This window comes from Schistocerca americana, chromosome 8, assembly GCF_021461395.2.
Source record: "Schistocerca americana isolate TAMUIC-IGC-003095 chromosome 8, iqSchAmer2.1, whole genome shotgun sequence".
Lineage (NCBI taxonomy): Eukaryota > Metazoa > Arthropoda > Insecta > Orthoptera > Acrididae > Schistocerca > Schistocerca americana.
This window is the reverse complement of record NC_060126.1, coordinates 117,792,919-117,807,033: the sequence shown is the minus strand read 5'-3', so window position 1 is coordinate 117,807,033 and position 14,115 is coordinate 117,792,919. Positions and strand designations below refer to the sequence as shown.

Sequence of the window (14,115 nt, the reverse complement as noted above, 5' to 3'; positions counted from 1 at the left end):
AAGTTTTTATTTCTTCTCCATGGATTTTAGTACCTACTCCGAATTTTTCGTTTGTTTCCTTCACTGCTTGCTCAACATACAGATTGAACAACATCGGGGAGAGGCTACAACCCTGTCTCACTCCCTTCCTAACCACTGCTTCCCTTTCATGTCCCTCGACTCTTATAACTGCCATCTGGTTTCTGTACAAATTGTAAATAGCCTTTCGCTCCCTGTATTTTACCCGTGCCACCTTCAGAATTTGAAAGAGCGTGTTCCAGTCAACATTGTCAAAAGATTTCTCTAAGTCTGCAAATGATAGACACGTAGGTTTGCCTATCCTTAATCTAGCTTCTAAGATAAGTCGTCGGGTCAGTATTGCCTCACGTGTTCCAACATTTCTACGGAATCCAAACTGATCTTCCCCGAGGTCGGCTTCTACCAGTTTTTTCATTCGTCTGTAAAGAATCCGCGTTAGTATTTTGCAGCCGTGACTTATTGAACTGATAGTTCGGTAATTTTCACATTTGTCAACACCTGCTTTCTTTGGGATTGGAATTATTATATTCCTCTTGAAGTCTGAGGGTATTTCGCCTGTCTCATACATCTTGCTCGCCAGATGGTAGAGTTTCGTCTCCCAAGGCTGTCAGTAGTTCTAATGGAATGTTGTCTACTCCCGGGTCATTTTTTCGACTCAGGTCTTTTAGTGCACTGTCAAACTCTTCACGCAGAATTATATTTTCCATTTCATCTTCATCTACATCCTCTTCCATTTTCATAATATTGTCCTGAAGTACATTGTCCTTGTATAGACCTTCTATATACTCCTTCCACCTTTCTGCTTTCCCTTCTTTGCTTAGAACTGGGTTTCCATCTGAGCTTTTGATATTCATACAAGTGGTTCTCTTTTCTCTGAAGGTCTCATTAATTTTCCTGTAGGCAGTATCTATCTTACCGCTAGTGAGATAAGCCTCTACATCCTTACATTTGTCCTCTAGCCATCCCTGCTTAGCCATTTTGCACTTCCTGTCGATCTCATTTTTGAGACGTTTGTATTCATTTTTGCCTGCTTCATTTACTGCATTTTTATATTTTCTCCTTTCATCAATTAAATTCAGTATTTCTTCTGTCATGCAAGGATTTCTACTAGCCCTCGTCTTTTTACCTACTTGACCCTCTGCTGCCTTAACTACTTCATCCCTCAAAGCTACCCATTCTTCTTCTTCTTCTGTATTTCTTTCCCCCATTCCTGTCAATTGTTCCCTTATGCTCTCCCTGAAACTCTGTACAATCTCTGGTTTAGTCAGTTTATCCAGGTCCCATCTCCTTAAATTCCCACCTTTTTGCAGTTTCTTCATTTTTAATCTACAGGTCATAACCAATAGATTGTGGTCAGAATCCACATCTGCCCCTGGAAATGTCTTACAATTTAAAACCTGGTTCCTAAATCTCCGTCTTACCACTATATAATCTATCTGATACCTTTTAGTATCTCCAGTCTTCTTCCATGTATACAACCTTCTTTTATGTTTCTTGAACCAAGTGTTAGCTATAATTATGTTGTGCTCTGTGCAAAATTCTACGAGGCGGCTTCCTCTTTCATTTCGTACCCCCAATCCATATTCGCCTACTACGTTTCCTTCTCTCCCTGCGCCGGCCGAAGTGGCCGTGCGGTTAAAGGCGCTGCAGTCTGGAACCGCAAGACCGCTACGGTCGCAGGTTCGAATCCTGCCTCGGGCATGGATGTTTGTGATGTCCTTAGGTTAGTTAGGTTTAACTAGTTCTAAGTTCTAGGGGACTAATGACCTCAGCAGTTGAGTCCCATAGTGCTCAGAGCCATTTGAACCATTTCTCTCCCTGCCGAATTCCGGTCACCCATGACTATTGAATTTTCGTCTCCCTTCACAATCTGAATAATTTCTTTTATTTCATCATACATTTCTTGAATTTCTTCGTCATCTGCAGAGCTAGTTGGCTTATAAACTTGTACTATTGTAATAGGCGTGAGCTTCGTATCTATCTTGGCCACAATAATACGTTCTATGCTGTTTGTAGTAGCTTACCTGCAATCCTGTTTTCCTATTCATTATTAAACCTACTCCTGCATTACCCCTATTTGATTTTGTGTTTATAACCCTGTAGTCACCTGACCATAAGTCTTGTTCCTCCTTCCACCGAACTTCACTAATTCCCACTATATCTAACTTAAACCTATTCATTTCCATTTTAAATTTTCTAACCTACTTGCCCGATTAAGGGATCTGACATTCCACGCTCCGATCCGTAGAACGCCAGTTTTGTTTCTCCTGATAACGACATCCTCTTGAGTATTCCCCGCCCGGATATGCGAATGGGGGACTATTTTACCTCCGGAATATTTTACCCAAGAGGACGCCATCATCATTTAACCATACAGTAAAGCTGCATGCTCTCCTAAGGGAGCAAACTGATGAGGTCATCGGTCTCAACACTTACACACTACTTAAACTAACTTATGCTAAGAACAACACACAGACCCATGCCCGAAGGAGGACTCGAACGTTTGTTGGGAGGGGCCGCGCAATCCGTGACGTGGCGGCTCAAACCACGCGACCACTCCGCGTGGCGATTGCAGTTTAATACCATTGTTAATAGGTAAGTGCAATTATAATGCATGTGGTTAGTGTAATATTGCTAGCAGTAGTAATATTGTGGCTGATCAGTGGAACAGAAACAACAGAATTAATTCTTGCAGCACAGTAACAAGCCATTGATCGAATGCTACCAAAGGCAGTGTTGAGAGATCACCAGAAGACACGAAACATATAGTTTACAAAGGAGCTGATAAAACAATAGACCACAATCCGAGGTGTTGCAAAATGATCACAAGCGTTGAAGTAGCGCTGTGGCGCATGCCGAGTAAGCGTCTCCAAGATCTGAGTTAGGCGTAGCGTACGGGGAATCACATTTTTGCAGTGAATGGCAATATTGTTTTGAGATTTCACAACAAATGGCTCCGGGTAATTTGCTGCTGTAATCCGCTCCATGAACGATGACGTTTCGCACAGGTCGGCGCATGCACGAAGTTCTCATTGTTGCCAGTTACAAGCGACAGTTGCGTTACGTGAGTACAAATAATCGATGGGAAAAACCGATCGGTTTGGACCGATATAAGTATTTTAGTTCTAAATAACCGGTATTTTTCGGTATTTGTTTGGCCTCAGTCATAACAGGTGCTCTTTTGTTTTGCTAATAACCAAGTGAAAAAAGAAAAAAAATACGGAAATAGCAATTAACCGTAACACCAGTCCAAATTTTTTTCGTTTCTGTGTAAACCTTTGGTTTTAAAAAAAAGTCATTTAATTTGGAAAATTTGCATTAGTTTGAAATACGACGTTATTACAGAAAATTTGAAACACAATCAGCAATATTTTAATAACAGCGCTGACAGAGAATTATTCCGGGCTGTTTGGCTGTGGTCCATGGAACTCTTCTATCCCTGACGTTTCGTCCAAAGCTACGTTGGAGTCGGCAAGACTCAGCACAACCAGGAGCACCTCCGAAGATGTCCATCGTAGCTTTGGACGAAACGTCAGGAACAGAAGAATTCCATGGACCACGGCCATACAACCCGGAAGAATCCTCGGCAGCTGAAACATCGGGTCATGCAAGCCTTCATTGTATGAATGCTGACAGAAATGAGTAACGAACACATGGCATAAGTATTGGTACAGCATTGCAGAGAATAATGTCCCTGTTGCTGTGGATTAGTGTACGTGTGTACGTGCAGCGTTCCCCTGGTTTATATGGTTGTTTCTCGCTGTCATCGCTGGACATCCGTTCTAATGCACAGTGACAGTAAACCTAGTCCAGAAATCTTTCGAAGAAGTGACCTAGCAATCAAGTATAATGCTTCATTAGCTTGAAAAAAATTAAAGATATGTCTACCATTTCTATGAAAGAGCAAAGAAGTTACGGTTTGTGCTGATGCTTCGTCACATATGTTTAGTGGAAATACGTGTTATTACAATCAAACTCATGAGTTTCTGTAACTATGGGAAGTACTATCAAGAATAAAAACAGAATACGACAGACAATTAGCAAAAAAAGAAAAAAAGAGATGTAGCCTCTTTGCAAGCCATATATTACGCAGTAAGAGATTAAGAAGAAAATCATAATTCTACGCACACCATGTAAGCTTGAGTGCAATAAAGTAAAAATAGAATTTCTCCAGTTCTTCCACGGATGGTGTGGGCGATATGTTTCTAAGTTGTTATACTAACGAGAAGATAATAAATTTTCGCGTGCTTGTTGCAATGTGATTTCAATTCGAAATCAGTTATTAAAAATTTCGCTGTCCATTCTGTGAACGCTGTGTAATCACCAGGTTCCGTGAGTGACATTTCCTTTAATAGATTTTCATGTGTGTATTTCTTACTCGGCTTAAACCATTCCCTGGATGAGCGTCCTTTATTCTTATTCTTATTCTTTTTCTTTATCATTATCATTGTCATTCCTATTATTCTTACGATCAGTTTTAGTGGCAGCAGCTGGAACTATGGGAAGTACTATCAAGAATAAAAACAAAATAGCACAGACATTCACATCATTTTAATACTGTTTGTCACATTAACATTGCTATTTCTTAGAAAACTATAATGTAAAAAAGGTACTGTATGTGTGACACCCTGATCCGACGTAAGAGGGGGCTTGATGGCTCTAATCAGATCAGTTAAATAAGTAAATACATAAAGAAACAGAGTGCCCGAATAAATATTAGAAATGCTTTATCAGCATTTTTTAGCTGTTGCTAATGGTATAAAGCCCTCCCCAATAGCTGAGTGGTCAACGCGGCGTTGTGTCACGCCTAGGGGCCCGGGTTCGATTCCCGGCTGGGTCGGAGATTTTCTCCGCTCAGGGACTCGGTGTTGTGTTGTCTTCATTATCATTTCATCATCATCAGTGGAAGGTAACGGGAAACCACCACTGGAATCACTTGCCTAGACGCTCATGCGGTGGACCTCTCTGATGGGGCTTCCCCATGACAAGAGCTGCCGTAAGGTTAGATTGGCAAAATTTTTGGATCTTGTATGGGTTTGTTCGGCGAATCCGTGGATAAATAAGGGAGAATTTGGCAAGTATATTTGACAGTGTAAGGGAGCGATTAGACTGTGACGGTAGACGTGCTTACCGAGGTAGAGGTGGTCCTCCATGGGGTCGTCGAGCACCTCGACCAGCTTCACGACGTTGGGGTGGTCGAGCTTCTTGAGGATGGCGATCTCCCGGTAGACCCTCTGCAGCGGGTCTCGCTCTGCAGGATTCACCAGCTTCCCCGTAGACGACTTCCGCTGCGGCGCCACACGACCTACAAACACGTGAGCAGCAGCCATCAGCAAAACTCACCCCAAGACCGGGTTGGCTGATTCTTTTGGGTCTAAGCGCCCGCTTCAGTTAGAATCTAAAACTTTTCAGCCAGCAAATTATCAGTAATAAGCAATCCTAAGATTCAAGTACAGTGTACACTTTACGACCATTTCTAAGACAGACATAAATTTTGAAAGGAAAAGACGACATTTTTAGCAAGGGTTATTGCTGTAAGACAAACAGTGCAAAGACGAAGAAGAAGGAGAATCGTAGAAAGGACAATAACTACTACAATAACATCAAAACTGGAAACAAATGGCACAATGTCCATGGAGATCAAGGGGTTTCTTTGTGTTGTTTTACTTTTTACATTTTATGCTCAGTTGAGCGTTTTACAATGCCATAAACGGTCTCTCCCAGCCAGTATTCATTTTCAGACTGTCAGTAGATAAAAAGAGGAGATAAAAAACATTATAGAGTTTATAGAATCTGCTAAGTAACTGCCTACAGCTCCTTCCGACCGTGGCGTTTCCGACCCGTCGCTGCCGCAGGTATCAGGGCACTTCCGACCAATCAGTTGTGCACAGTGGCATTTCTGACCAGAGCCTCCCCTACCGTTGTGGCTCCCTTCGAACCGGAAACAGAGGTGTGTACCGGTATTACTGCTCGTTCCACTTCAAGATTTAGTATTAAGATCCTGTCTAATTACAAGCTAAGAAAAAGCAACATATTCGGAAATGAATAGCCAAATATTTTTGACAAGCAAAACGCAAATGCCATTGCTGCTCGTTTAAATCGCAGCAATTCAATCTTTCGTATTATATTTGAATAAAACGTCAAGAGCTGTTATTATCAAAAAATGGCCGGAAAAGCCACGGGTAACATCAAATTGTTTTGAGCCGTGGTATTTCCATCTAGAGCGCTGTTGCGCTTTTCTTTGACGTTCGGAAAAGCCGCGGCCAACATATTTGCCGTCGAAAATTCTACGTTGACGTCATGGATCACAAAGTTCACAGTCGGACCACAAAACGAGATCAGTATAATGATGTAGCGTTCCCATTGTGTTGTCAACAATACTAAACATAACAGTAGGTAGACGTCGTGGTACTAGAGGCAGAGTGAAAATCTTCCTTTGTCTTCTCATGCATGTCTACATTCGTGAATGGTTACCTACTTCGGTAAATTTTAAAGTTACATTAATTAGAGTAATTCGATATGATTTTTTAATCAATTTGTAGAACCTTTTTTTAATCGATTAGAGTCTTCCTTGGACTATGTAAATAACTGCTCCCGATTTAATTTAGGGTTTTTGAAATAATTTCTCGTTCAATCACAGTGCTGTTGTTCCGACTTCTGACAACTTTGCTCTCCTTTCCTGTTTTAGTTTTCTCGGGAGATGGGGATATAGAAACTTCTGTTGAAACGTGTCTCTGTTCACAGTTTCATATCTTTCAATCTACATCTCTTTCAGATCGCATCTGATTTCCTTGAGCCAGTTTGACCAGTGCTGTAACTGCTTGAGAAGAGATAGATTTATTGTATACACCTTTAGCCAACTGAAACCCGGGCCTGGTGGTCTACCAGTAAAGCACTGCCTAGAAACCGCGATTTCACGGGATCGAATTCCAGTCAGACCATGAAGATTTTCAGTCTACTTTCAGTCTTGCCTCCACCTCTGAACGATTTGAGGCTGGCTCTGAGCACTATGGGACTTAACATCTCAGGTCATCAGTCCCCTAGAACGTAGAACTACTTAAACCTAACCAACCCAAGGACATCACACACATCCATGCCCGAGGCAGGATTCGAACCTGCGACCGTAGCGGCCACGTGGTTCCAGACTGAAGAGCCTAGAACCACTCGGCCACCAGCGGCCGGCAATGATTTGAGGATTCGCCTGGAAAGAAACATGGTTCGCATCCCTCATTAAGCTGAAGGTCCCCTTTAAACAGCTGGATAACTGCGGTACATTAGGAACACGGAAGTCGCTGAAGCGGAGTGCTGTAGGAAAACTTATATCAGACCACTGCGGCTCACGCAGCTGGAAAGGTATCTCTTGCCCTGCATTTGTTAGCCTGCCCTCACGGTCATTCTTCTGTGTTGACTCACGTTTAGAAACTTTAAATATGTTTCAAGCATTTATCCAAAGTTCATTATTCGTAACAAGAAAAGGAAAAATGTATGGGTGAGTGGAGGGACTGGTTCGCAGGTACATAATGAAGCGGATACATTAAACACGGAAATTATTGTGTAGTATGCACAATTTAATATTTAAATATTAGTAACGTTACTAAGAATCCTATCGTGCGGACGCCAGAGACTGTAATAACGTAATATAATCCGCGTAACAAGTTTACTGCTCACTTTGTGATAGACTCTGCACCTGCTGTCCTCCCTAACGAAGATCACGGTTACAGATCCCCAATTACCTATTAATAACTTCGAAAAACTATTCAGTTATTTTATTTATTGACATCTGAGAAGTTGCCTTAATGCCAACGCTGTTACAATGATATTTATTATTAGAACACAATGGCACACAGCAATATGTGCGCTTTATTACGCACCTGTACCTCTGAGTTCTGCTAAGATGTTATCGTTACAGAAGTCGGCAGGTATTCTGTGCTAGCAAATCTCGTAATAGTGCATTATTTAGTTAGTTTTTTAGGGAAGCTCTCATAGAAATTATTCCTCAGGGACTTCTTATATGTACTAGGTACGCGTAAAGAAAGACGCTATTTCGTGGAACCTACAAGTATTTGCCACAAAACTCTGCTCTCCAACAGTCATAAAGTCACAAGATTTTAAACATGGCTGAAACAGTTGCAGGATAATGAATTATTGAAATCCTTGACCACGGTTTCGGTATTTCTAAATATAGACTACCTTCATCAGAAGCAAAAATACACCTGAACAGGAAGACACTTTCAGTAGCAAAAACTTAGCACCCTAACTGAGAAAGAAAAAAACACTTGTAGCCTAAGTAACCATAAAATTACCAAAAATATTGTAATACTTTGGTTATTTTACGGTTACTGTGGCAACGTCATGGGACACGTACAGAACAAAATCGTACAGGCCGACCTTGTCTATTGACTGACAGAGACCGCCGACAGTTGAAGAGGGTCGTAATGTGTAACAGGCAGACATCTATCCAGACCATCATACAGGAATTCCAAACCGCATCGGGATCCGCCGCAAGTGCTATGACAGGCGGGAGGTGAGAAAACTTGGATTTCATAGCCGAGCAGCTGCTCATAAGCCACACATCACGCCGGTAAACGCTAAACGACGTCTGATTTGGTGTAAGGAGCGTAAAGATTGGACGATTGGACAGTGGCAAAACGTTGTGTGGAGTGACAAATAACGGTACACAATGTGCTGATCTGATGGTAGGGTGTGGGTATGGTGATTTCCCGGTTAACGTCCTCTGCTAGCATATGTAGTCTTAACAGTAATGGTCGGAGGTGGTGGTGGTATGGTGTGGTCGAGTTTATCACGGAGGGGGCTTGCACCCCTTGTTGTTTTGGGTGGCACTATCACAGCACAGGCCTAAGTTGATATTTTAAGCACCTTCTTGCTTCAGGGAAGGCGATTGCATGTTTGAACACGATCGAGCACCTGTTCATAACGGACGGCCTGAGGCGGAGTGGTTACATGACAATAACATCCCTTTAATGGAGTGGCCTGCACAGCCGACATCAATAGTTAGTTTCCTTTCCCCTCCTTTCTCCTCCTCAACCTTCAATTTACATCATTTTTATATCGACAGTTACTTCGATCTTTCGAACCATGTTTTTCAGTCCCGCTTGTGAAAAGCGAACCTCTGCGTATTCTTCCAGTGCGTTGATACTCGCGAAAAGCTGCAGCGCTATTGCTTTGTTTTGATAAAACAGCTTTACAAGTGAAGCTCTGGTCACCTTGTCCAGACCCATGTTGACTGTCTGCAACTGTAGCACACACATGCTTCTGTTTCAATCCTATGTCGCCATACCCGAACTGACGCCTAACGGTAAGTTATGACACACGCTACTAATAACGCAAATCCTGCAGCTCACAGTCTGAACACATTCTTATAAGTTGGGAATCAATACGGTAAATAGTTTTCCATCTTCACTGGCTCAAGTAGCAAAAGTTTGGTTGTAACCACCCTCTCCTTTTCCTCAGAGGTGAATGCGTCGGACTGCGTTGCCTGTTTTCAGTCGGTTGCTCCCACAGACTGATGACAATCGAAAGAATGAATGAATATTACTACTGAATGAGTCGACTGTTTTAAAACCTTGTTTCCATTCGGCTTTTCCCATCACTACTCTGAATCATACAGAGCAAGCACTCCAGTTGATCTATTGCTTGTGCATATTAAGCAAGACTGGTTTCTAATTGAAGATCGTATGTATGTTTTCAGTTTATATGAGTTCTGTAGTTGTATGCACTACATACTTTTACTCATTTGTGTCGTTCCGGTCTATGGTTTTACTGATTTTATAGCTACAGCTGAAGTGTTGCAGGTAGCAGCCGAAAGGAACTCCGCGAGTGCGAGGGCGTAAGTGGGACCTATTAAGGCTCATTTGAAATTGTTGTATTAACAGTTACGACAGGAAAAATATTAGCTGCTATTAACTCACCATGCGCATTTGGGGGGCAACACAGAGTGATTATCCGGGAGATGCAAAGATTAACTTTCTAAGGGATGTATGCATTACACTTCAAAAAATGGACGTCGACATTCAAGAAATGCTCGAAAGAAACCACAAACTTGCACCACTTGCAAAAATGACTCGTTACAGTTATCACAAAGTGTCGCCCCATTAAGATCGAAGGCGAGCTTCTTTGGAATTACACGCCGTGCAGGACGATCAGTTAGGTACCCATTCTTAAAGAAGACGTATTGAATCATACTGATGAACCGGGATGACGAGAACTGATGGAATTTGATGGGAGACAACCGAATACAAAAGTCTGTCGTGGAGCTTATCGTGAAACTGGCTCTTCTTTAAGGCATAGTGGCAGATTGTGCGATATCATGTTTTATAGGCACTGAGAAAACAAACATCCAGAAGCTGAATTTGTCCACTGGTTCCAGGTGGTATGAACTGCAATGTCACACACTTTTCAGGAAGGACAGTTTGCTCTAAACGAGTATGATTTTTTACGCAGATCGGGAATCAAGCAAAAAGAAAGTTATTTTAAGCAGCTATTGAGTATAAGCAGTGTTCATACAGGCAGTGGTCATACCTTAGTATTAATTCTTATACACCCATTTTCGCACTCTTGCTTGCCATGATGTAAATATTCCCCACCGCTCTTGCAAGATCACTCACACGAGAAAGAATCGTAGGGGCCAGAGCAGCTCCAGCTTCTCATAGCACAATAAATAACTTCCCATTCAATTAACCATACAGATTAATAGTCGACCTAATTGTATACGAACGCGTTAGGGCATTGGTAGTAGCGAGATATTGATACAGCTATCTTGGTACTTCTAATTTTCAGGTCTCCTTTCATACGCATTTCCTCTTCCCGAAAATAAATTCCTTACTGAACGATGGGCCGATTCCACTGTTTGCTGTGCGTCATCAAGTTGATGCTTTGTTCAAAATTTCGTTATCTTACGCCTTCCAATTTTGCAGCACTGTTCGAAGTTATGCAACCATATGCTGATTCAATTGAAATCACTGTCATCTACATCGCGCGCGGTTTGATATGCATAACGTAATAAGTCACTATCATACATATCCTATAAACTGTATCGCGCTTGCCGGGCGGAGTGGCCGTGCGGTTCTAGCCGCTGCAGTCTGCCACTTCTTTCTCAGTCTGAGAAAATCGTTGGATTCCTTTATGACGAAATGTCAATTTCGGCCACTGTTGTTGTACATAAAATGCAATGTTTACTTTGTTTATCGTTGCCATTGTATGTATGTTAACCGGGGACCTAGAAACGACGGAGAGGCACCGTCCCCGCCGCAGCCGCAGTGGTCCACAACCCTACAACGACTACCGCAGTCCACTGCACCCCTCCGCCGACACACAGCGAACCCAGGGTTATTGTGCGGTTCAGGCCCCGGTGGATCCCCCCAGGGAACGTTTCACACCAGACGGGTGTAACCCCTATGTTGGCGTGGTAGAGTAACGATGGTGTACGGGTACGCGGAGAATTTGTTTGCGCAGCAACCGCCGACATAGTGTAGCTGAGGCGTAATAAGGGGAACCAACCCGCATTCGCCGAGGCAGATGGAAAACCGCATAAAAACCATCCACAGACTGGCCGGCTCACCGTACCTCGACACAAGTCCGCCGGGCGGATTCGTGCTGGGGACCAGGCGCTCCTTCCCGATCTTTGCCATTGCTCTGCTTTGTATCAATACCAATAGCACTGTAGCACTATAGTTGTAGCATGGCAGACATGTGGGGCGTCGAATTCCGTAAACATTATTGACCTTTTGCGACCTCGCACTCAAGGCATATCTTGCGAGAGCCCTTGTGTGCCTTGACGCTTTTTCATCCTGCATTATGGTTTCTGTAATTAAATTACTTGGAAGGCTTGGTGTCTAGTAGTTCCGATGATACGACTGTGGTCATGAAAACAGTGCTAGATCTGACACTGAGCTGTTCACACTCGACTCTCGGGGAAAGGGATAATTGATGGTTGAAGATAATAGAGAAAGCATTTTACGCGTGGAATTAAATAAGAGAAAGCTTCGTGTAAGGTAAGTGCTCCATTATCTGGATATAGACTACACGAATATGTGAAAACAAATTTCTTTGAAATGTTTCGGATATTAGAAAATTACCAGCTAATTTTGACATGCGCCGATTTGCAACTGTATGTGAAACATGATCCACCAGAAACTAAACATCAGTGAAAACAAAGTGCGTACCCGATGAATCCAGTTCACGTGTCTAGATGAAAGAAGATGAAAGTTGTCCTTACGAATGTGAAGACATGCAGATTTCACAAAAGAAGTACTGCGCAGAAAGCCAAGTTTAACAAAATTAGCAGAAAAAAAGTCAGAGTAGCTTGTAGTCTGTGGACTCACCAAACATGCCAGCTTTCTTCAGCAGCTTCTTCTTGGATAGGATCTTCATTGCCTACAACAGAAATAGAACCATGATAAGATTGTACAACACACACACACTGGAAAATTGTTAGAAAGTTTTGCCTCTAACGTGTCGAGAGAAACAAAATAGGGCAAGATATCTTGAAAAGTCTGTTATCTGTCAGGTATTATGCTCGCCAAATAATATTTAACTAAGCATATACTGGACGTTAGAGAAACCCTGCTACTGAATCCTATTCAAAACATGGATGAGAAAACTGTATGGAACAAAATTAAAAGTGATAAGAAAAATGGAAAATTACGTAGAAAAAGGCAGAGTCTAGATTTACTGGAAGGACAAAATGTTCGCGGAGGATATAAATTTTTCGAGATTGCAGAACTGAAAGAGTCTACTCTTAGAGATACGTCACTGAAATGATTAAGAAAAGAAATAAATTCCTGGAATTTGTCTGCAGTCAGTAAGAATTTTTGGCAAAAATATAGTCTAGCTGATCTAATAATTTTTAGTTCATTGCTTTACATTTTATGTCCTAGCTTGGCTACTGCCATCATCAGATCCCGTCTTAGAAATACTGAAATGAAGTTAGCAGTCAATGTGAAATGATAAGATATTCATATACAAGTAACATAATTTTCGAACCATTTAAGCGGAAACAATATCCCCATACTGGCTGTACTTCGGGGAAACACAGACTTTTTTCCTTCTACTATTTCTGTGTCGAGCGACATTTCGCGAAAATATTGTGTTGTGTTTCACATCAATAAATGCATAGTTCTGCAAAGCAATGCGAGATTAGACCACAGTCATCACTGCCAAATGAAGGAATACCTCAAAAACGTGCAAACGGACAACGCCTCCTTATGTGAGAGAAAATCGGACATAAAATACCATAACTGATGTTGAGTTATTTAAATAAAACGAAACTCGTTTCAAAAATACGCACTTTCTTATAGTTGCAAAGGCGGATTTTAAATAATTTCAATGATTATTAATCAACTACGGGCCATGTTACCACAGAAATAAAGAACTAAATGTTGAGTTTCTGCAAAGGAAATCAAAAACGAAAACTTGAATCTCGGAGTCAACTTAAACACTAGGTGCCATTCTGTGGTGTTGACAGATAAGTCTCGATTATTTTCGTAGTCTCGATTATGTTTTTGATCTCGATTATGTTTGTGGCGGCCAGACAGACGTTAATGTACTAGTTTCCAGATTGAGGATTCTAAATCCATCACAGTAGACCAAAAAGAAGTAAGACATACTATTTCGGCAACTTTTCCCCAAATGTCTTAAGCCTATTTATTACTTTAAAGAAGTGTTTATTACCAGTGTTGCCACCTTGAAGAGGTGGAATTATGCATTCAGTACCGTAAAATTATCATACATATCAAAAGTTATAGTGCACAGACGAAAAGTTTTTTTTAATTTGCAGGTGGAAACACATAGCCTGACAAGAAAAATAAAAGAAAAGAACCCTTCTCTAGGGGCGCCACACTTGCTTTCTTCATGCTGTTTTCGGATTTATTATTAGACTGTATGCTAACTTTAGAAATAGATAAGGCAGCTATTGTTCCACAAAAACGGAAATAAAACCACTACACCAGCAATGCTATTACCATTAATACGCCGAGTCACTTTTTATTTTAATGGTACACAAATAAACACGAGAAGACTCAGAGCCAACTCAACATAAATGAAAACATAAACCGACAACCAAACCCACCTTACATGCTT

At 41.6% G+C, this 14,115-nt stretch overlaps 1 protein-coding gene across 2 annotated transcripts in view; it reads right to left on the bottom strand.

The window, feature by feature from the left end:
• Positions 1-14,115, bottom strand: part of LOC124544807 (calcium/calmodulin-dependent protein kinase kinase 1) — a 1,492,928-nt gene that overhangs the window by 69,567 nt on the left and 1,409,246 nt on the right. For both annotated transcript variants that reach the window (XM_047123492.1, XM_047123493.1), the window contains 2 exons: positions 12,360-12,411; positions 5,150-5,323 (listed from right to left, as the gene is read on the bottom strand). In XM_047123492.1, coding sequence (XP_046979448.1) covers positions 5,150-5,323; positions 12,360-12,411 — 226 coding nt within the window. The remainder of the gene's footprint in view (positions 1-5,149; positions 5,324-12,359; positions 12,412-14,115) is intronic.